The sequence below is a fragment of the Odontesthes bonariensis genome, chromosome 22, assembly GCF_027942865.1.
Source record: "Odontesthes bonariensis isolate fOdoBon6 chromosome 22, fOdoBon6.hap1, whole genome shotgun sequence".
Taxonomy (NCBI): Eukaryota; Metazoa; Chordata; class Actinopteri; order Atheriniformes; family Atherinopsidae; genus Odontesthes; species Odontesthes bonariensis.
Window position 1 is genome coordinate 21,476,898 of NC_134527.1, and position 23,524 is coordinate 21,500,421.

At 41.1% G+C, this 23,524-nt stretch overlaps 1 protein-coding gene across 1 annotated transcript; it reads left to right on the top strand.

Annotated features, from left to right (window-relative positions):
- The first annotated feature begins 881 nt into the window (after positions 1-881).
- Positions 882-18,653, top strand: lhx5 (LIM homeobox 5). The gene is made up of 5 exons (XM_075456418.1): positions 882-1,577; positions 3,464-3,687; positions 4,545-4,822; positions 7,451-7,616; positions 16,692-18,653. The coding sequence occupies exons 1-5, from the start codon at positions 1,405-1,407 to the stop codon at positions 17,039-17,041; spliced, it is 1,191 nt and encodes a 396-aa protein (XP_075312533.1). The 5' UTR covers positions 882-1,404; the 3' UTR covers positions 17,042-18,653.
- Positions 18,654-23,524: the final 4,871 nt, after the last annotated feature.

The following is a 23,524-nucleotide window of genomic DNA, read 5'->3' on the forward strand; positions in this document are numbered from 1 at the left end:
AGTGGCACTGAGTTATCATTAGTACTGAAAGTTTGTTTGAAACGAGAACGAATAGTTGGCTTTTCAAAGAAGAGAAATATCTATAGTCAGACTTATTTTCATCTGCGAGAACTAACACCTCTGTTGTTTATTTGTTCTTCTCTAAATATTATCTTCAGTGACCTAAATCGGGTAAAATGAGTCAAAATTCACACCTAAAGTCATTCAAATGAATCCCCATTAACGCGGAGGGTAAAGCTTAAAGCTGTCTCTCATCCACTAACACGAATTAGCGCGTTGCATGTTTGCTTAACTGCAACTAACAAAACGAGGCTGTTGGTAAATATTGAAATTCCCTTCGATTGGGGGCCACTCTGTTAAAGCGCCGGGTGACCAGTCTCTCCCTATTGATGAGCTCCAGCTAATCCATCGCATTTCCCTGTAAATAGCTTTCTGCATGAGAAAAGGCCCTCGCGCCCCTCCTCCTCGCCCTGCACAGCCACGGTGATGCACGAGGGTTTTGTCACAAGGCCATTGTGAGGTTGTGTTAGCCACGTTCGGCTCCCAGGACATTTATTTAGATACGTTTCAGTGGCAGCGCTGTTGAACAGGAATTTCAGCAAAATTACTTTTTTTTTTTAAGAAAAAAAGCATTATCACATTTAAGGAACTATAAAATTTCCCAAAAGGAGCCTGAGTGCCACAGTCTAACCTGCAGGACATCCTCTCCCTTTATAAAGTCAGTGGTGTCTCCATGACCCGCGGGTGAAACCCTCCACACACGCACTGGCCTCTCTCAGCGTCACTAAAACTCCCCGTATCCACGGCCCAGGTATTTCTGTGCTTCGGGTCCTGCTTGGAGGCTACAGCTATAAACGTGTAACCATAACAACTGCGCTCTGATTGGCTCATCTGGAACGGGAATTAACAAGGGCATCATCCAATCTGAGCTCAGGATGCGCTCCGCGCTGGCAAAACCTCGTGATAACCCAGGCACAGTGATTTGAAAGTAGCAACGTGAGGTGAGCCCGAAGGAAATTACTGGACTCAAAACAAAGCACAAGCGAGGGAGGAATAATTTGAAATAAAAACGTCTGAATGATGATATTTTAACAGTGTGTTTGAGAGAAAAGATGGCTGGTTTGCCCATTACGCAGTCCATCAGCTGGCGCAGCTGAAATCTCTCCTCCTCTCCTCTGGATTGTGGATTGTGACAAGCAGGACGGCATCCAAACAGGACCAGGACTATAACGGTACCCGGGGATTGTCACTCAGCTACCTTTGAGCCAGAGGGACCTCCAGTTTTCGCCTGAAAGCACACATCCCGGAGCCAAGACGTTGTTCCGCGTAGACCCGGGTTGCCCCAGTCCGAGCAGCGCAGTCCGTGTGGGAAGGTCGGCACTCGGCGTCCTGCAGGCCGGCAGCATGATGGTCCACTGTGCCGGGTGCGAACGGCCCATCCTGGACCGCTTCCTCCTCAACGTGCTGGACAGAGCCTGGCACGCCAAGTGCGTCCAGTGCTGCGAGTGCAACTGCAATCTCACCGAGAAGTGCTTCTCCCGGGACGGAAAGCTCTATTGCAAAATGGACTTTTTCAGGTAACAGAGTCTGGAGTCACAGCTCTTCCAAATTTTGCTCTGATTTCAGTGTTTAGAGCAAAATGCGCCGTGATGGCTCAATTTAAGAGGACCATTTCTGTGCTAGAATGGATTTTTTTAAAAACGTACAAATCTAAAAAAAACAACAACATTCAGAATCAGCGTGCAGGGGTCAGGTCACAGGTTGAAACAAAACAAGCCGTCACTGACTTGAAAAATGTAAAATAGATATCGAAATATGTCTGATACTTTATCTTCTTACAATTTTTAAAAATCAGTATTTTAGTTCGTCTGTTTTAGATACAGCGGCTGTATGGGCTGTCTGGCCTTTTGGGGTCACTACGTTAAAAAAAAAATGACATCAGATATTTAACATGAGTCTATATCCACGCGTTTTCGACGTTTAACATATTATTTTTAATTTATTTCCAGCTCCAGTCAACAGTTTTCAAACACCCATTAACCGTTTCACAGTACCCAAAAAGTGTTGCAGATAATTGAGATATAGGTGAAGCCCTTGTTTGTCCCGCCCGCACTCTCTTAGCATCATTTTCATTTGTGCGTGTGCGTAATATTCTCCCAAATTGTCTAATGACATGTAAGACGTGTCAGCCTTTGTTGGGACGGGCTGTTATTGGCCTCGCGCGGCCTTGGCCATCATATTACCGCAGGTCCCATCAAGCGGTGGATTTAAATGGCCAGCCATTAGTCAGGCGAAACAGTAATCACCCTAATGTGTCCATTTGTTGTGTAAGTAGAGTTGTGCCCTTTCGCTGGGGGAGGCTTGTCCGTGCATGTGAAAGGCAGATAGTGAAGCGATACCGTTGCAAATGGGGAGACAAGCCTACATTAGTGTAAAAACAATGCTCCGCAAAAAGAGTGCTTGCTCTCACCCAAAGGCTTAAGACCACCCCCCCCCCCACACCCCCATCCGAAAGGCCGAGTGAAAACACAGGTACGGTGTGAACTCCACACATTGGCTGAAGATCTTTATAACAACACAGGTGATAAATAACTGCAAATTCCAGTCAAATCTCCCACTCGTTTAATCGCAAATTTAAAAAAAAAAAAAAAGAAGACCCCCACCTCCTCCTCTGTCTCTACACTTTTCACTGGTTCATCCTGTCAAATCAGGAGGAGACTTCTGCTCAATTTATTTGGGCTATTTGTGTATCAAACTGATGAGTCTTCCCAGTATTTAAGCGGGTGAATATGGATTAAGGGAAGATTTTCACGCTAAGATGCTCCTGCTCCGCTTAATCCTATAATATATCCGTGGCTACAATGTGTTGATTGTCACTAATACGTTTTGCGTGGGGTTATTGTCAGAGCGCCGCCATCAAAATTATGTTTCTTTTTATTTAAGTGCTCCCACCGACAGTATTAACACTTCCAGTCAGACAAAGGAAGAAGACACACTTTTGTTTCTCCCATTATTTTGGTAGTTTAACTGTATTAATGATGTATTTATTATTAAATATTATAAATAAAATCAATTCATATAAATATTTGATCTTATTTTATTTTATTTTGGGTGTTGGTGCGAAACTGGAATTGGTGCTCGGCCTGTTTATTGTTATCTTTTATAAACTTTTATTAACATTCATATAGATGTTGATAAAGGGTCTAATATATATACATATATATTAGACCCTTTATCAACATCTGTACTTTCATGTTGTAATATATATATTACAACAAAAAAGTACAGTAAACATGGACCTAAAAGCCGAAGACAATGCAGATCTTGATTAAATAAGGGGTGTTATTCCGAACTAACCCAAAAAACACTGCAGCTATCATGATCCCATCTCGCTTTTGCTTAAGAACAAAAAAAAGAAAAAGAAAAAGAAATCTGACTTATTTCTTTTCGTTTTTTTATCCAGGCGGTTTGGCACAAAATGCGCGGGGTGTCTGCAGGGAATCTCTCCAAACGACTTGGTCCGCAAAGCCCGCAGCAAGGTGTTCCATCTGAACTGCTTCACCTGCATGGTGTGTAACAAGCAGCTGTCCACGGGAGAGGAGCTCTACGTGATAGACGAAAACAAGTTTGTGTGCAAAGAAGATTACGTGAGCTCCGGGGCCATTAAGGAAGTCAACCTCAACTCAGGTGAGCAAAGCGTCAAAAAGGCCTGTGCGTATTTTCCATTAGAAACATTTTCCTTCTTTAAGACCACGTTACTGGTCTGATATTAACCAAATGTGTAGATGGTCATTATTAAGCTACGTTTCTGATGAATAAAACCGCAATCAGGCTTCTAAAGCGCATGACCAAAACGGGGAGGACGGTTTTAAGTGCTCCAGTGTTTGGTTTTTGTGGAGCGTTTTCAGTAGTCCTTGGAGAGCATTTCCAAACAACCTTGTTGGTTGAATTGTTTCAATATTTACCTCCACAGAACAATAGCTTTCTGTTATTGTGCGCCGGGTCCACAGGGGATGAATGTCAGTCTGGCGTGTGTGCTGCTCCTCTTTCCCGCTGCCTGTTCATCTTTAGAAAAAACTCAGGACAGCAGCCACACTCCACACCCCGTGTGCCAAAGGTGCCATGCGCGCTCCCTTGTCTTAGCTTAATTTACATGTGAAAATCACACCTGTGCATTTATAGCCGTCTATTTCTAACCAGGTGGTGATCTTTGTCTTTTTTAGTGATAAAATATTTGCTCATTTTTGAACATTTTTTTGGCTATTCCAGACTGTACAATAAAAATGAACAAACTAAAAAAAGTGAAATATGTTTGAAAGCAAAAGGAAGGAGCTCAAAAACAGATCTTGGTCGAAAAAATAAGCGGAAAACTCTCAACCAAGTGTCTCTTTTTTTCATATTTAATTTTTCAATCGCGCATTTTTGACGCTCTGTAAAGTGTTGCATCTCCCGGCCTAATTAAAACAGCCCCCTCCCTCTCTTCCTCCTTGACATTTCGGATCGTGACCTTCCTTCTTGTTTGTTTTTCCCTTCCTGGTCCCCAGTGTCGTCGTGTACAGATAGGAGTTTATCGCCGGATCTGCCGGACCCAATACAGGACGACATAAAAGAGACGGACAATTCAACGTCCTCAGATAAGGAAACGAACAATATTGAGAACGAGGAGCAGAACTCTGGGGCCAAAAGGCGGGGGCCTCGGACCACCATCAAGGCCAAGCAGCTGGAAACGTTAAAGGCGGCGTTTGTCGCCACGCCGAAACCGACCCGGCACATCCGAGAACAGCTGGCCCAGGAAACGGGACTTAACATGCGAGTCATCCAGGTAGGAGCGGGTGTTTCCAAAAAGAAAAAAAAAAGTTTGTTTTTGTTTTTGAAGCACTAAAACAGGCTATGGACTCTTTGTGCGCAGATGGGGGAGGATCCTCCGAGACAAAGACAAATTAGAGACAAATGACGGATTATAAATCAGTGAAATTACCTTTTAATTTTACTGAAACGCGCAGGATACCTAATTGAAAGCCTCATTATCTGTAAGAGAAATGTCAAAACATGATGTGGACCATTAGCAGGGTATAGATCCAAATTTACAGGCTGCACAGCATTTGAAATGTTTCTTTTAGGCCTACATATCATGGACCTATTTAGATATTAATGATAATTATGGCAGTGACACATACATTTGGAGACAATGTGAAGCCTGAAATGAGTTTTATATTTGCACATAGCGGTGGAATTCTGGGGTTTTATTTTTATTAACTAAAATAGATATATCACAGCCTTTAAAAAGACACATTCTTACCTCATTTGATGGTTTTTATTTAATGCAGACTTCCCAAAGACTTTCATAAAACTGCATCCCCATTTGTCTTGAGCTGTAAATGCATCAATTTATTCTTTGACTTTAAAATAATCCAATTTATTGAGGCCTTGATAATGATGAATATGCTTACTGAAAGGCAGCATTTATTGGGGAATTTACGCACATTGCACAGCCATGAGAATTAGAGAAAGGTTGTTTTTTTTTTGTTTTTTTTTGCCGTTGTTAAGAGGAGCACAAGACACAAACATGTTGTGCAAAATAACACAAGTGCACGCTGCTGCCTGTGTGCCTGTTCATCCTCAAACACGCGCATGAGTCGGGTGTCTGGGTGCAGACTGTGTCAGGATGATTAGCACCATCTCTGCCAACTGTGATGTGGCTTTTTGTGCACTCACTGTAATTATCGCTGATTTCACAGATTTACATACCACCCTCCCCTTTCCCACCTCTCCGCTCTTACTCACTTGCAGCCTGTTTCCACTGCATCTCCACGGCCTCGTCTGTATCATACACCGCAGGCAATTTGGCATGTTTGTGTGTGTGCGTGTGAGTGAGCCCAACCATTCAATCAGTCAGCAAACCAGTCAATAAGTCAGTCAGTCAGTCAGTCAGTCAGTCTGTCTGTCTGTCTGTCTGTCTGTCCCTCCCTCCCTCCCTCCACCTCCTTGTGTATTGCTCGGAGCCAAAATGGAGGCTCTGTTTCGTCATCTTCCTCCTCGTTCAGTGTGTGTTAAATACCACAGCTCTCAACGCGGGGAGCCCTGTGAGCCACGCTGCTTCTCCACCATGTGTATGTAATCCCTAAGCAACGCTCTCTCAAGGGAAGCGAGAGCATTTCCATAAAAATGTACCCTACAGTTAGACGATTGTTCTCAATAAGCAGGTGTTGCCTTTGCCGCTGGAGCACAGAGAGCAGAGCCTAAGTGGTTTTGGGTGGTTTTTTTTCTCTTCCTCTGTGTGTGTGTGTGTGTATGTGTGTGTGTGTGTGTGTGTGTGTGTTTTTGTTAATCTGCAGCACAGTGGGATTCTGCCTCTGGTGTAGCCTGGCATGGTGCGAACATACATCATTATGCAGCAGTGATGCAAAGGCGAAACACGATGCGTTATGTGCTTACAATGCAAAGACATTCCTCCATATGGTGTGTAGTTTTCAAATTTGAAAATCCCCCTTTGTTCCTCTTCAAAGAAAGTTTATTTAATCATATTCCCATTTAAAGCTTCATTCGTTTATTTTAACTTGCAGCGAGGTGCATGGGGATGTGTATGGGTGCACTATTATGCTTCTTTGCTATTCATTTTATTTGTGTAAGAAGAAAATGACTGAAACTTCCATGATTGAAATGTGCAGCAGAAAGCGTTTTATCTGGTAATCATTCTGTCCTCATCTTTGGTCTTTTTTTTTCTAATTTCTGTCTTTGATCTTTTGTGCTCTCCAGATACAGCATTGCACAACCAAAATACAAGAAGGCCATGTGGAAATACCTATTTGATCATGCCTATTTAATTTTGGTATTGCAATGGAAAAAGATCCTCTTAGAAAAGCAAAAAATTCTAATACTTGTTTTTTTTTTTTTTTTTTTTTTTGCATTTCAGGCGCTTTAAAACTTCTTCTGGTTGAGCCATTTAAAAGCCAATATTCAAGAATTGACATAGCAATGAACATGAATCAAGTGTTAATCACAAATAACAGTGAGCTGAGAATGGATGCCGAGGTAGTCGAGCATCCGGATTCCAGCAAGCCAGGAGCGAGTACTTCTATTTAAAAAAAAAAAAAAAAGAATAGTTTGAAGCTCTTGAATGAAAGCCTTTAAAGGAAGCCACAAACTTGATTCACTGACTAAATTTCAAGGCTGCTGTAAAATGAGGTTTTGTGCATTAACTCTGCAAAAGAGCATAAAATGAGATAGATGAGTGAAACGGCCTGAAATGATGTGTTGAGCCTGTTGCGCTTCATTCAGTTTTTGTGCAACTAAATCTGTCTGTGGCTGTGATTAGATTTCTGAGCCTAACAGCCACATGATGTGGTCGCAGAGAGAAAGCAGCGATTGTTGAAAAAAATAAAATAAAATGAGGATCAGAGTCGAGACAAAAACTTAAACCTGATCGGCACTGCTCTCTGCTTCGTCTCAGGTTTGGTTTCAGAACAGAAGATCCAAAGAACGACGAATGAAGCAGCTGAGTGCTCTGGGGGCCCGACGTCACGCCTTCTTTAGGGGCCCGAGGAGGATGAGGCCTCTAGGAGGCAGGCTGGAGGATGCAGACATTTTAGGACCTGGAGCTTACGGTTACTACGGAGGTAAGGAATTAATTCTGTGACAAAACATGCAGTGTTAATGTAGATTTAGCAGACGCTCCTGCTGTGTCAGTGAACATTACATATTGCCTAGCCTGTTGCCTTTTTGTAATATTAATGTGCTATACAGCGTACTTTTATGTTCAGCAAACATAACTCATGTCCTTGTCTCACAATCATTTCAAGGGTTCAAAACTGCAATTGAAGACATGAAGGTTATATAAGTGCTACTGATGTAACCCCAGTGTAGTTTATTTTGAATATTAGTGGTCACATATCTTTAAGCTACTCATCTTTTGTTCAATTATATCACATAAGACCTTGATTTAACTGTAACCACGGGCATTATTCAGGCAATTCGTATATAACTTTGAACAAATTAAAAGACTTCTGTAGTCTGATCCAGTTTATATCAGTGTTTGATAGCAACCGTATGAGAATTTATGACATAGGACTAAATATATACTAGTCTGACATTTTGTAAAGAAATCTAGTTATAAAAACACAATATGGTGGCTGACTTGGGCCCTGCATTTTTGCTCAATAGACACAATTGATCTTATTTTTTTCAATTTCTTCTCACTGTAAGAAAGGAAAACTTCAAAAGTAGTAAGTTTAACCATCACCCATCAACCTTCACGTGCCAATTAAATTCTGTGCAAGATGAAGCACATTGTTCTCCTTCTAATCAGTTGCTAATTTGTTCCTCAAAATATGACTGCAGTGTCACCAAGAAACTATTAAGGTAAAAAAGGATAACACTGTCAGAAAAGAAGAGTGAGCTTGAAATAAAACGGAGGTATAATTAGTGTTAGAAAAACTGCAATAACAAATGTCAGACAGCTTAAGTTTGGGGGAAAAAAACAAGCTTTTTGTAGATGTTTTCTCTTTACAAACTGTTTGCAGCTTCATACCAGAGTGTAATTTTCTGTTGTAACCTTGACAGTCAATGCTCTGTGAAACAATGCACGAGGGCAGCAATATTTCAAATCATATTTCTGGCTGGTTGAGAGGTGGTGAAAACACACAGTAGAGTCTGTGGTGTTGCGTTCATTCACTGACCACAAACTTGCACTTTTAAAGCAAGTAACATTGTTCCTGGGTCACACATTATGAAGTGTTAATTTATTTAATTTGGCATCTATTTCTGCAAATTTTTCATCTACGAAAAGGTCAAAATACAAAAATACACAGACAACAACTGCAGCTGTTATCCAGTTATCCACTCGCATAGTCCCCCCCCCCCCCCCCCCCCATATAATAAAGCCTGTGACATTACCGATTCAAGAAAAGACTGAAAACAAAACAAGAAAAAAAGCACACAATGGCTACTTGTGACAGATACGGTGTATCCCATTTGCTGCCAATTTCAGCAATATTTAAGTGCAGACAAAACTCTTTGAGAGATTATATTCAGTATACAGATCTTGATGTGTGTGATAAAGGGCTATCCGGTTTTTATAATATTATTCTTATAGTGGGTCTGTCTTTCTCTGAATGCAGAATCTGCATTAGATTTCTAATTCAGAATGTCACTGTAGGTGCTTCATCTTGGCCTCTGCTAAATTGTAATGTGGAGGGTGAGCTTCTTTAGCATCCTCTTCAAATATCCCTGTCAGTGGAGATGGGATACTTACATAGTTGGGAACTGTTGCAGAAAATTTTAATCAGGGTTCAGATTTTATTCTCGTTAAGACTGAGAAACTATTCCTGTTGGGGAAAACTTAGTGTAGGAAGATGCCACCTCTGACACTTGTTTATTTTGTGCTACGAGTTTTTCTAATTTCTTACTATGAAGTAGCATCTCAACCAATCATTTTTTTCATTTTCATCATTTTTCCATGGCTCAAATGTATTTTATTGCTTTTCTTTCTTTCGTGAGGACAATAAAAGGTTAAATAGCGACGCTTTCATGCAAGAGATGAGGTGTAATTGGTTTGTTGTTCTCCACGTGTGAAAATAAATTACAGATATAATGATATGCTGTTTTCTCCAGGTGGTATAATAGTGCCTTCAAACGATATCCCATCGATAAAGATTGCTGTTGAGGACCATTTTACAGAAAATTGTGCTATGTGTTAAGATAAAACGATTTTTTTGAGACAAATGCAAGTGAGCAGGACGATAACACATCAGCCTTACATTGAACTGAACTGCAGGAATAAAGCAGATGCACCTGTCATGTATATCAGCGGTTTGCTTTTGATGGACACTGTGAGCGCTGTGGTCTCTATGCAGCTCCTGCACATCTACCTGAGGGGCCTTGGCATTGAGGATACAATAAACTGGAGTTGTCAAGGCTGCGAGGAAGGGAGTGGGAGGGGAAAACAGAGGACAGAACCTCCATCCCTCGCTCTCATCTCTCTTGCTTTCTTCGCGCGCTGCTTTTCACACCCTTTTGTGCCGCAGCGGCACAGACCAGCTTGCTCGCCTTTATCTGAGCTCCCTTCCTCCCTGCGTCCCTCTACCGCTGTTTAGAGTGAGGAATGCCTGTGTGTGGTATGATGCGTCTGCATGTGTGGGTGTAATTATAGTTTGCAGAGCTAACACTCCCCTCGACCCTCACCCTCGTCTCGCTTTCTCACACACAGACACACACACACTAGTATAAACAGACCACAAGACAAACTTGTTATTTATTCTCAAGGTCGGCCAAACTAGCACGGGTCTGCTTGTGAGATCAAATAATTAGCATGTTTGGGAAAGTCATGCCACCCCTTCTTGTTTCCCTTGGTAGAAAGCCACACAAAAGCCACGTGAGACAGCGAATGCATACAGTTGTTGTAATCAGGCAACAGATTTCTTGATATGTAACCCGTTAGTTCCTGATCCTCCCTCTTTAGACCAAATGGCAGTGAGAGGAACATATGGTGGGAGCGGAGAAATGCTCGTGCAACATCTGGGGCACTGGGATAAAGTCTGCCACTGATCTCAGCTCAAGGTGCTGCTGAAACAGAATGGGTTTAATCTAATTATAGAGTTTTGTAGGTTTGTAATTGTTGTTAATGAATGCAAAGTAACTGCCCACATCTGGAGTGCTTTCGCGAAGGAGAGTTTAAGAGAATATCCCAGTGAGTATTTTCAGCCCCCAGCCTCACAAAAAAGTGTGCATTCATACATGCCTGCAGCGTCACAATCCATGGCTGTAAATGGTGAAATGGTTGTTTTCTAAAGGGTTTGCAATTGTGTGACATGGTGGGAATCGAGAGGCAGGAATCTAAAAAATTTTATATTAATATATATATATATATACATTTATATATATATATATTTATTTTTTACTGTCTAATCATGAAGATTAATTCTAACCAGAGCATGGTAGTGGTAGGGAAGTAGAAAAGTGCAATGACTGTTGAAAAGATTGTGCAGGGCAGGTATTGAATCAGTGGTTTCTTCCCAAAGGTCTGTGGATTAGCACCAATCTTTTTAAGGGCGTTTGAACCCATGTAAACACTTGGAACGCGTGAAAATGGTAAATGGACTGTACTTGTATAGTACAAGTCTACCTGAACACTCTAAGCGCTTCTAACACTACACGCCACATTCACACACACTCATACTGCACGTCTTAAGTCTGTACACAACTACGTGCTCTCTAACCATTCATGCACAAATTCATACACCGATGGCAACGTGGTGTTCAGTGTCTTGCCCAAGGACACTTCGACATGTTGCCCGGGGAACCACTGACCTTCCGATTGGTGGGCGACTGCCCTTCCTCCTGAGCTACAGGAGGAAGCTGCGGCCGCCCCGGTTGTTGAAAAGTCAACATCATCATGTAGGAACATGTGGAGAGCAGGATATCAGTGTGTTGATAGATCATAACTCAAGCTGTGAAAAAAGGAAAAATAAAGAATGTTCAAAAATAGTGAAAAGTGAAAATATGTCCAGATTTGCATCAAAAAATGCTTTTTTTTTTTAACCGTCTTTCACCCTTAAATATGTTGATTTAGCATTCGCATTTAACCGTCTGCAATAAGAAAAGTAATTGGATCCAAATGCAGATCAAACTTCCTATTTGTTAGAGCCCCTCATGACCTCAGCTACAAAGCTAGCTTGTAGCTAAAATACCAAAACTCTTCATAGCTGAAGTAAATAGGATGTTCAGAGTTCGGAGTTGTTGAAGTGTTAGAACAGTTTACTAACATATACAAACTTTCCCAGTACAATGTGTTTCAAGTTTCATATTAGCAGCACACAACTGATGGACTTCATTTAAGCAATATTATATTAAACATTAAATGCCTTGAAATGACACCATCGCTGAGCACACGTAGTCTGTAGTGAACTATGGCTTTATAGAAAAACCTGAGCAAATGATTACACTTTGTTTTCTTTTTTTTTTCTTATTTTGAGGAAGCCTTGATGCACTTTTGGAGGATTTAGAAACAACTTTATTAATCGTGTTTCAATTGACCAAGTTTTTAATGACATGACTCACTGTTTCTGGTCTTCGCCGAGGAACCATAAAACATGTGACTGACCAGCGTCTTCCAAGATATCATATAATATCCCAAATATTTCCAGATATCAAAATGATTACAGAAGAAGAGCTCTCTCCATTTTTTTCTCCTTTTCTGGATGTCCACTGCAGTTGTTGTTGTTTTTTTTGTTTTTGTTTAAAAATCTTTCTCGAGGTTTGTTTTCAGGTAGGGAATCTACTTCCTCTACTGAATTACATCAAATTGCAACATAGCTTGCACTACCAACCTCTGGCAACACTACGCAGCCTAGTTCATTTGCTTAAAACTATCCAATGGAAACACATCTTATTAATATTTTTTTTGTGTGTAGATTTTCAAAAGATTGCTTTAGATTAGTTTAGCTACTGAATTGAAACTCGACTATTGTCCACTTCTGTGAGACTATGGCTGATTTGAAAGCCCATATAGCAGTTTTTGAGTGTAAGAGCTCATTTGGTGGTCGAAGATTTATTTAACATTCATTCACTGTCTCTAGAGTTGTGTTAAATAACTGACTTAGGAGGCAGAGCTGTCTTGTGAGGCATCCGGATTCCTGTGAGATCAAAGTCAAGAGAATTATTCTTGCCAAACTCACAGGTGTTGTTTTGGTGCCCTACAGATGGCTTTCAAATGTAACAGTCAACAATCGTGGATCCCTAAAACCTTAGCAGATATACTTAGAGTGTCAGTTATACTAGATCTGGTGCTCAGTGTTTTCACTGTTCTCCTTTAACATGAGTTTGATTTGACTTACTGGCTCCACTCTGTTGATCTAATTGGTTGAAGCAAACCCACGATAGATGGTGGTAGACGGCTGCCATTTTCCAAGTGGATTCCTACAACTGCTGTTTCTAGTCGGTGCTGTGTAGCCATTGGGTGTGTCAGGTTGGAGGTATAGTAAGTTGTTCACTAATTGCAGGGTTGGTTTGCTCATGATGTCAATCTAGCCGCTTACATTGCAGCTCCACCACCGTCATTCATGTGTGTCGGTGTGCCTGAATCAGAAATGAAGAAAAATGCTTTGTAAAACCACGCAACAGCAACTTATGCTGAAACCTGCTCTGGAGCTGGTTCTCTTCTGAGATAAGAGATCAACACAAAAACTACGTCCCAACCAATCACTTCTCTTAAAAAAAAAAGAAAGAAAGAGATTGACATTGGTGCGTGGACAGTGAGAGAGACTCTCTTCGACTCTGGCTGGAGTCAAACACTGACTATGCTTTTTGACTTTCACACAGAAGCATCTTTATAGGGGATGTCTCAGTCAAAGGGAATGCTTATGTCGCGTAAAACAGAGACTGATTACACTAAAGCTTGTTCCTGCTGACTTGTCAAGATTTGGATCCAACATTAATTACTTTTACCCGTCAAAATCATTACTGAAATGTAGAAGATTCCTATGCCTTTGAGTATGCTGTATGATTAAATGACATCTATTCTTCTATTCATATCCACATATATTTTAGAAAGTGTTTGAAAAACTAATAAAAAATTGCTGACAAAGTGTCGACGGACTGGTTTGAACCGCTTTTATGTTTGTTCATCTGGCCTTATTAAATCTGACAGAATAAGACTAAAAACTTTCACACATACTTGTGCTTTCAATTGGTGGCAGAGATTATTGATCAGTTGATGAATTTATGAATTTCCATTCTCAGCCGTCAAGCATTCGGTTATTTCATGTGTGTCATCTTTCGTTCCCGCTTTGGCTGCAGCAGCTGTTTTACTTTTCAGTCTGCTAGAATTATAGATTGAGATTGGTCAACTGCTGCTAACTCCACCTGTTTCACACGAGCATGCACGTATCTGCAGTCCATAAGCCTGGGTTGGCATACAGCGTTGTTGTGCTGCATCTCCATTGTTGGGGTTAGTTAAGTCAGATCACCAAACGATACCATGGATATCTTGAACCTGCTTCACAGTACGTGCCCCTGGCCCTCCACCATGACAGCGCATTATTTGCCATGTTAGTTCTATTTTGTTGTATCTGTTTTGCTGAATTGATACCTAAATCACAAACATCTTGGTGTTGGCCAGGAGGAGTGACTCTTCTGCTTCCCTGGCAACCCCACTGGGACAACACAGATATGTACAGATGGGAAAAAAAAACACAGACAAATTTACTTGTGGGATTCTGATGGGTGGATTTTTTTTTTTTTTTTTTTAATCTTTTGACAGAGCTGTTGTCAGTCTTTGTGCTAAGCAAGCTGTATTCTGGCTTTATAGCATCACGTTCATCAGACACATATGGTGTTGCATGGTGTTGATAGTTTGGTTATTGTTTTGCTTGGAAGCTCAGTTGCTGGTTGTTTAGTGATGATTTGAATTCATAGGTTAGTTTGCAGATGATACAAACAGCTCAGGTATTTTTTTTATGTTTTTGCTTTAGTTGTCAAGCAGTCAGGTCAAAAAGTAAAAAAAAAAAAATGATCTGGTCTTTTCCTGTGCACTTTTCCTCAGTGGAAAACATCACAGGGTTAAGGCAAGATGGTAGGAACATTCTGAACCATGTAATGAGAATTCGACTACACTTATAATAAGCTGTGATGTGGGTCTGCAGCAATGAATCCACAGTGGATCTATAAATATTCACAAAACGTATATATATTATATGAGATTATATATATAACATTATTCATTATCAGGGTGGTGTCAACAGTAAAGAACAATTTAAAAAAGTGAAGAAAAATATTGGTGTCACAAGCTGCTTAAAAACAGACTCCTGTCCTCATATTTATGCACACAAATCACAGTTAGCACAGCTAGATAAAAAAAAAAGTAATCAAGCGTTGCTATGAAAATTGCAGAATTATCCTTTTTTTTTATCAAGGATGGTTGGGTGTATCCTATGCTAAAGGAGATCTTGAAGCTCCTTTTCTTTGCAGTAGGAGAATTCAAGCAGCTGTTATCATGGCTACTGCTAAGATATGTCCGAGTCATTTTACTCAGGTCGGAGGGTTCCTAAGCAAAATAAACTATTCAACCAGAGGAAAAAAAACAACAACAAGGTTTTGAGGTAAACTCTGTCTTAGATAACTGTGTGTATCTCGCAATTAATGAGGTGAATAAAATGTATCATAGGGGGTAGCAGTGTTGAAAAGTTACGTTCCAGCAGCAACATGAGGTCCTTTTGAGGAGCAAAATCTCTGAACAGAGCTAGAAATGAAGACAAAAACCAGAAGACATCAAATGTTAGCTGGAGCCTCAAATAAGGCATAAACCTGCCAGTCAGTGTCACAGGTTAGCCACAAAATGTGCTAATCCAAATGTGTTTTGGAGGATTTTCCACGAAAGCAACATTTTTTTTTTTGAGTGGATTCTGTTATTAATGTGTCAGCCTTTCTTGCAGTCGTTTAAAGTGAATGCCAGGAGAAAGCTGGATGTTGAGGAATTTCAGACAGTTCACAGAAATACTGCAGAGGAAGAAAGTTTTAGACCTGAAAATGTTGCAGTGGATGTAGTTTAAGAGATGTTTAATTGATCGAGCCGACTCTTTGATGCTGACTGAAACTCAAAGAGACCACGACTGTTAGTTAATAATTCTGCACAGACATTTATGGCCATCAGAGGCTTAATCTTATGTTCGCTGATACCCTGGCTTTACCTAGAATGCCACAATGATGGACAACATCTGTGTTTTTGAGTTGAATTTACACCATGCAAGTTTGATTTACAGACCATTAAAGCTTTATTTAATGCATGTTACAGATTTGTGTCTTCACCACCATACTTCTTGATGATTTTCTCACATATAAGCAGACATAATGTGTTTTGGCACACATACTTTCTTATCTTGTGACGCTGCAACATTGGTATCAATGTAAAAATGGGAATAGGATGGTGGAATAAATCTCCCACATCTTATTTGACATGTGTAAGCTACACTGATGGCGCACAAGGAAATAAAAAACACAGCAGCAAAATGATGTAGAAATAAAAATGAATGAAAAAGATGGAGCTGCTGAAAGTGCCACAAAGTGGACAAAACCATGGAGAGTGGCTCTAACGATTCTTAGAGAGAGTTTGGTTTATAACGCCGTACGTTTTCAGGCTATAAAGACACGTCTAAAGATGAAAAGATACAAGTATGTGTTTAATTAGGAAATAATCAGATTATTCAGTGCTTACAGTATTTGCAGCCTCAGCTGGATTAAATGCTGAAAATAGAGTGGAGTGATCTGTGTAGAAAATAGGCACAGCTCAGTGAGGCAGAGGCGAGAGATGGTGCTGGAAGCTGCCTCAGACGTGACAGAGAGATACAGTCGACAGGACCTGGCAGGGGATGCAGGGGAGGCTGGAATCCCATTTTGGAATTTCTCATCCAAATCCAGAAGTTTCAGCAGGGGAATCCATCGAGGTGCACGCATGGCTGCGAGCCGAATGAGAGCGGGAGATGAATGCACTGTGTAAAAGGCGAGAGAACTGAGGTGGAGAGGTGTGGAGTTGTTTATACACTCAAATGAGGCTGTTGGAGACCGGTTGGGTGGAAATTGGACATGATCAATTTCACCACTTAGATAGAGGTGGAGCTGTGTGTAAAACTGCACATACTGCTCTGGGAAGCTGTGAATGTTTTATGTATCTAAAGTCTTTTTTTTTTTCTTTCCCTCCACAGAATACCAAGGTGACTATTATGGACCAGGGAGTAACTATGACTTCTTCCCCCATGGCCCTCCGTCCTCACAGGCTCAGTCTCCAGCTGAGTCCCCTTACATCCTTGGCTCAGGGCCCGGAGCCATGGAGGGATCAGGCCACCACCCGTCAGATGACCAAAGGTTCACGGACATGATCTCTCACGCGGAAACCCCAAGTCCTGAGCCGGGCTTACCGAGTTCTCTCCAGCCTGTCCCAGGGGACGCATACGGGGGTGGACCCAGTCCTCCTTTCTCCTTGGCCAGTAATTCCAGCTACAGCGCTCCAATGTCCCACCAGGGCCAGGAGATGGGAGAAACCACCGCCTGGTAAAAGGACAAAACACAGGGACCATTCCTGGGCTGAATACTAGCCCAGCTAATTCAGGAGATGAATAAAGAAATAAAAAAATAAAAAAAATACATTGTGAGAGGGAAAAATATAGCTAACATTTCTACAGAGAACTTTTTAAAATCATGGACTGATTTTCACAATTGAGAAACTGATAGACGCAGAATTCAAGGTTGAGATAACTCGCAGGTAAAAGTAACACTGCTGCCTGGGAGAGACTCCAAGGCATATCCCCTGCTGGATTACTGGACTTGAGACAGAAAAAAGAACTAAAAGAAAAAAAGAAAAAAAAGAGAGATTTCATCCAGCCAAAATGCTTCTCGCCTTCCCCTTGATGTTAACAAAGGTATCGTCTAATGCTCTAAGAACATCTTAGCGAGAAACGCCAAAGGGGACATGTCTAGCTTTCTTAATTTCTCACCACATTTGCTTCAAGGGCAATATTTGTTTTCACTCTGTTGCTAGTTATTGCTAAGTTTCCACTCAAAAAAAGGTTTTGGACACATGCTTTAATATTCATATATTCTGTTGCAGTTCAGGCAGTGTGTGTTTAATCTCCTTTTAAACATTGTCTCATGTAGGACAATATGTCAAATCAAATGCTGCCGTTTGACATACACACACTGACTTTTCCTTGCACACATCCCAGCTCCCTTATTGCACAAAAAAAGAGTTCTTGATCATTGCTTGAAAGAAGGATGTCTATACCATTATTCAAAAGCCGAATACAATTATACCGACACTTGTACCCTCCCACACACGCGCACACACACACACACACACACGTATCTCACACCCATCGAGGCAGCCCTGATAGTTCTGCTCCGTTCACTGCTTCACCTGACCTTCCTTTTGTCACTGTCCCTTTAAAAAAAAACATGTTTTAATGGAAATTATTTTCAAAAGAACATTGAACCCATAATGGAGAATGTCCTTCAACAGCTGAGGTCTCCTTCTTCTAAAGACGGAAAACAAAAGAGGGGGCAGACAACATCTGTGACATTACCACTGCCTGCTCTGAGGCACTCATTGCCATCTAGTGGCCACGTTTTTTAAAGCGCACAGGATTCAAATCAGGCTCAGAGCAGCAGAGTCCGGCTGTGCGCTCATGAACATCTTGTATGTCAGAGGACAAATTCTGTGAATTTTTTCTTTCCTCTTTACAAACAGTTCAGGGCCAAGCATCGTCAGGGGTGCTGTTTGAAAAGTCAGCCTTTGTGGAGAGAAATTAAACAGTTCACATCTCATCATTCCCAACATTTCAACTCTTTCAGCGCCGTCTCATCTCACACAACACGTCTTACACAAAGCATACCTTACACTTGTGACGCTGTTTGTCCACAGTGAGTTAGCTCTAATTGAAATATTGTTTTTGAGAGGATTTGTGTTTCCTTTGGACATTGTACAAGATCTAGAAAGAATGTGTCTTATCTCTAACGTACCCAGATATTCTTGGATACAAACGTGTGAATGTGTGGGTGCTTGTGTGTGAATGCTTGCTCATGTGCGCGTGGATTTAAAAGGTCGAAAGGGACAACTCTGTATAATTTCTATGTAAATAGCACTGGTAATAAAACCTCTCTTACAACTAGAAGATCTGTTTTTTTTTTCTTTCTTGCTCAGTATCATAACATTGCTTATCCTCTGTTTTCATCAGTTGTTCGGAAGTAAATGAGTACTGTTGTGTGGAACACTGATTTTTAAGAGAGCTGCACTTTTCTTCAGCGTTTGCAATTTGTTTCAGAGGAAATATTGCACAATTTACTTAACTGTAATCTATTTAACATTTACATTGCTAATTAAGCTTTTAAGAAAAAAGATAATAAGCTTGTAAAACATGATGCATTACTATAAAACTAACCACCCAATACGGTGGGAGGTCATTTAGATAGGTCCTTATCAACCAGCTGTAACACATAAATGCTGAGCACTACTCTTAGATTGAGCAAATTTTACTAAAGGTAAATGGGCTATAACATGACTCTGTTGAAATTGATTTGAATCAGTATTTAGAGACTCATTCATGGGCTAAAAACTTCTTAGTTTTTGTGTATTTTAGAAAATACACTTATCTAGCACATCCTTCTTGATAAATATCTGTTCCATACAGAAATGAGGATTGTTTGTTTTCATTTTTTAAGATTTCTATTTTTTGTACATTAGCCTGTTTCCGGTGCGGTGCAGTTTGGTTTGTACAAATACTACTGAGTCAAATTCACAAAACAAGAATCTCTTAAAAAAAAAAAAGAAATTTGGGCAAATAAGGCTCATTTCCCTCAGAATCTTGGGATGAGGCACTGTCTTTTTTGGAGGATTTTGCTCCTGTAATTTTTACATATAACAACTGAAGACATTTAATTTGGATTATTTGACTAAATTCTTGAAGTGCCGCATAACGAGCTGAGGACAAAAACATTTGATCAGTTCAGAAAGTGAACAAACAGCTGCAGATCACAGCTTGCAGAAGACACAAAACAACATTCACATTCACACGGCGTCATGTTTTCTGGTGAATCTAAGCTGAATATTGACTCCTCTCTTTGCTTTGTATCTGCGCTTCATCTCCATTCCTGAGGGAAATATCCAGCTCCAGCCCAGTCTCGAAAGAAAACGCACCATTGGTGTGTTTGTCCATAAGTCCGAACATAGTAGTGTCCCAATAGAGGCACAGAAATTGTAGGATTGGAATGTTTTACTTTGCTTGTTGTTTTGTACAGGGCAGTGTTCAGATGATGTGCTGCCAATCTGGAGCTTAATCTTTTTTCCCATAACACCAAAAGACACATCGAACAGTAAAATTTAAAAGTCATTAGGTTGGTTTGGATGGGGTTTAAACCCAATTCTCTGCTGTGACAGTATGCGGTGTGGTATAACACGTAATAGTTCTGCAATATCACATTAGTTAATTTCACGTAATGCATTTGAACCTCGAAAGTGAATTCTTTTTTTTACATTTTTGAGTCTTTATTGTAAAACTGCCCCATTTGGCATTGTGGTAACGGAGCTATTTCACATTCAGGTGTGAGGCTGCATTATGAGCTCTCAACCAACTTGTTACGAAATTGTCCGTCTGTTGTGTCGTGCACAAGCAGTGAGGGGGGGGTGGGTTTATGAGAGGTTTTCACAAGAAACAGCTGCCTGCTGCTGAAAAACAACACTGGAACTGAACCAAAACACTAAAGCCATACCACAAAAAACCATAAAGGTCACAAAAGATGCTAAAAAGGCTATGAAGCCCTGTGACATTCTACACTTTACATGTAGTGATTTAATATGTTGTTGATATATATTTGAGGAAATGATATTAATTACTGCTGATTTAAAGCTCCAATGTGTAACATTTAACACATTTTTTACAATATTCCAACTCTGTTGTCATTCATTTAGAAGAAGTAATATCCAAAGAACTTTCACTTTTTTTTTTCATCTGCAATTTGTGCTACTTGATGTCTTATAAACCTCCTCTACACATTCTAAGTTTAGTTATTGGTACTTCTAATTAACTTGAGAATTTCCTGCTATTTCATGCTATTTCTACTTCAACAGTTTGACAAATAAATCAGTTTGGATCCCACCTTTTTTTGTGCATTACATAAAACAGTGTGCACTCAGGGTCACAAGCGCTGATTTTTCTCTCTTGACTTCAAATATGATTCAATTTAAGTAAATGTTCAAATGATCCAATATCCACAACCGAAATTAAAATATTATAAAAGAAACCCAAAACATGAAAATGTTTTTTGTTTTTTTCTTCTGTTCCCATTAATCACCAGAAGACACCTCAGCTTTATCCCTGTTTATAAAACTTTACAAAGAATAGTTTCATTTTCAGAAGTCAAAACATCGACATGCTTCAACATTAATAATTTGATATTTGTCACGGCAACCAAACCGGCACTTATCCTTGTACTTTAGCCAGAGTAAAAAGTTCAAAATGTTTCTTCCATTACTGAAGAAAGCATGAACTAAAAGCTCTCTTCCATCCCCTTCAGCCCTGCTAACAGTGGTGGATTCACAGCTTTCAGGCACAGACCCAGCATAGAAAATCCTTGCTCACGTTAAACTGACTTCAGACCAGTGCCTTGGGCAGCCTCATCCCTCTCCAGGTCCCTTGACCCCCCCCCCCCCCCCCCCCCCCCCCCCCCCACCCCCCTCCCTCCATCCACCACCCCTTCAATCCCCTTATCCTCCTCTTTATCCCCTCCTCTGGCTCCACATCCCCTCCTCTCTCTGTGGGGCCAGGTGGGCAGACGGTGGCCCAGGTCTGCAGTAATTTTCCCCCTGACTGGTTTTAATGTAAAGGGTAATGTGAGCGGAGACAGGCAGACACCGTGTGTGTGTGTGTGTGTGTGTGTGTGTGTGTGTGTATATATATATATATATATATATATGTGTACGTATATATTCTCACACACACACACATATTCTCTCACACACACACAAACTGGAGTGTGTTCCCCAGCATCTACCACCCCATTACCAAGAAGCTCTACATCCGCTTTATTTATTTCTTCTTTGCTCCCTCTGTTTACTCCCAGGAGTATTTTCCTCAATTCTGGTTTTTATCACTCCATCTCCTCAGCGGCGTATCTGCAGCAGAGCAAGACACGCTCACACAAGCACGCAGAAAAATCGGCAATGGACTGAAATTAGCCTACTCTATAAAAGTCCAAAACAAATCTGCCGTATGCCCACATGCACACACGCCCGCACTAACACCCGAACATGGACACACCAACACACACACGCTCACGTGGAAACTTGCACAGGGACTTGTGCTCCAGTAAACCTCCACCCAACACTCCTGGTAACCTTCACCTTTTTTTCACCCAGTAGCATCTGGTTATCAGCCTCACACACGCGGACAAAGGTGCACACTTGCACTTGTGCAGCCTTTAAGTCGTGCACGTGCACACACACACGTGCACGTGCTTGCACGCACGCAGACACAACAGTCCCATTAACATCAGTGCTTTCGTAATGGATGTGTTTGCGGTGCTGCTGTGGGAGAGAGCAGAGACCTGAAGTAGCTGTTATAAATCACTTGCTTGTTCCCCATCCCCCCTATCACACACACACACACACACACACACACACACACACACACACACACAAGTCCTCTATTGGCATCACTTCATGGGGCTCCCATTCACTGACTCTGCAGCAAACACACAATCTCCCTTTCTCTCACATACATATGTGCAGAGACTATCCCCCCTCCTACTCCCTCTACCGCCTGGGGTGGGGAAATCCTATTACCCTATGAAGAGGAGGAACACATCATTAATTACACTCACATACTCTTTTACCCACACAAACATGTGTGTATGCCAAACTTCATCGCAACACACAGATCACAGCCATTCACGTTGGGACGAAACTCAGAAAAGAGCTGTATCACGCAGCAATATTTCTGTATATTTCTCTGTCACCTGCATCTTGACAGGTGACATTAGAGCTGAGCTGCTTTATCTGATGGCACACACACACACACACACACACACACACACACACACACACACACACACACACACACAACACATGCCTCTGCTTCGAAGAGAAATGTGTCAGAATGCATGAGAGAGCAAAGTTACGATCACCAAGAGAGATTTCAGGCAACACGGACAGGCAGATCAGGGACTGTCAGAGCGTCACCCTCAGATTTATTCGGAGTCTCAACAGCCTTTTCAAGGTTCACCAGATAGATGGGTGCCATAAAGTGATACATGCACACTATAAAATAAATAGAGGGGAGGTAAGCAGTGCATAGCCAGGCTGTCAGGCCAAGTGTTTATGCACCCTGGTGGGCACCTTTCGGACGCTTCAAGCCATTTCTGTCCTAGCAAAGATAGAACGCTACGTGAGGACGCCGCAGTGGAGTTTCTTGATTGATTGTTAATGGAACTACTGATTGACCTTTATTTTGGTCGAAACAGTAGTGACCTCGTTACAACTACTGTATGCGTATGTACATAATGAATTCTTAAAAGCCCCAATTGTTGGAGGCATACACACACCCAACACACCCAAGAACAAGTGGAAAAAAAGCTTATCAAGTAAATGAACATACAGGAAGTGATTTGTCGTGAGCAGGATGTGTGCTGAAAAGATCCCTCCTTTATTAAAGAGAAAATATCTTCAAAAGCTAAAAACCTGTTTGCTGGGGAAAAAAGTACCAACTCGACATGCGTTGGCATAATCTGTCACTAAAAGAATCTATTCTGCCTAACAATACTTCTTAAAATCAAATCAAATTTTTCAGCAGTAAAATCACACATAACACATTCTTTTTCACTTTTTTTTCCCCCATTCACAACTTGTCCGGTCTTGACGCCTGAGAATGTGCCCAGTTTTTGCCTAACATAAGACAAAAAGAGCCAGCTGCCTTCTCTTCCACACAGCCACAGCACCACCAAGTGGATCCCGAAAGCCACCGCACACTGATCAGTCAGAGGAGCCTGCACA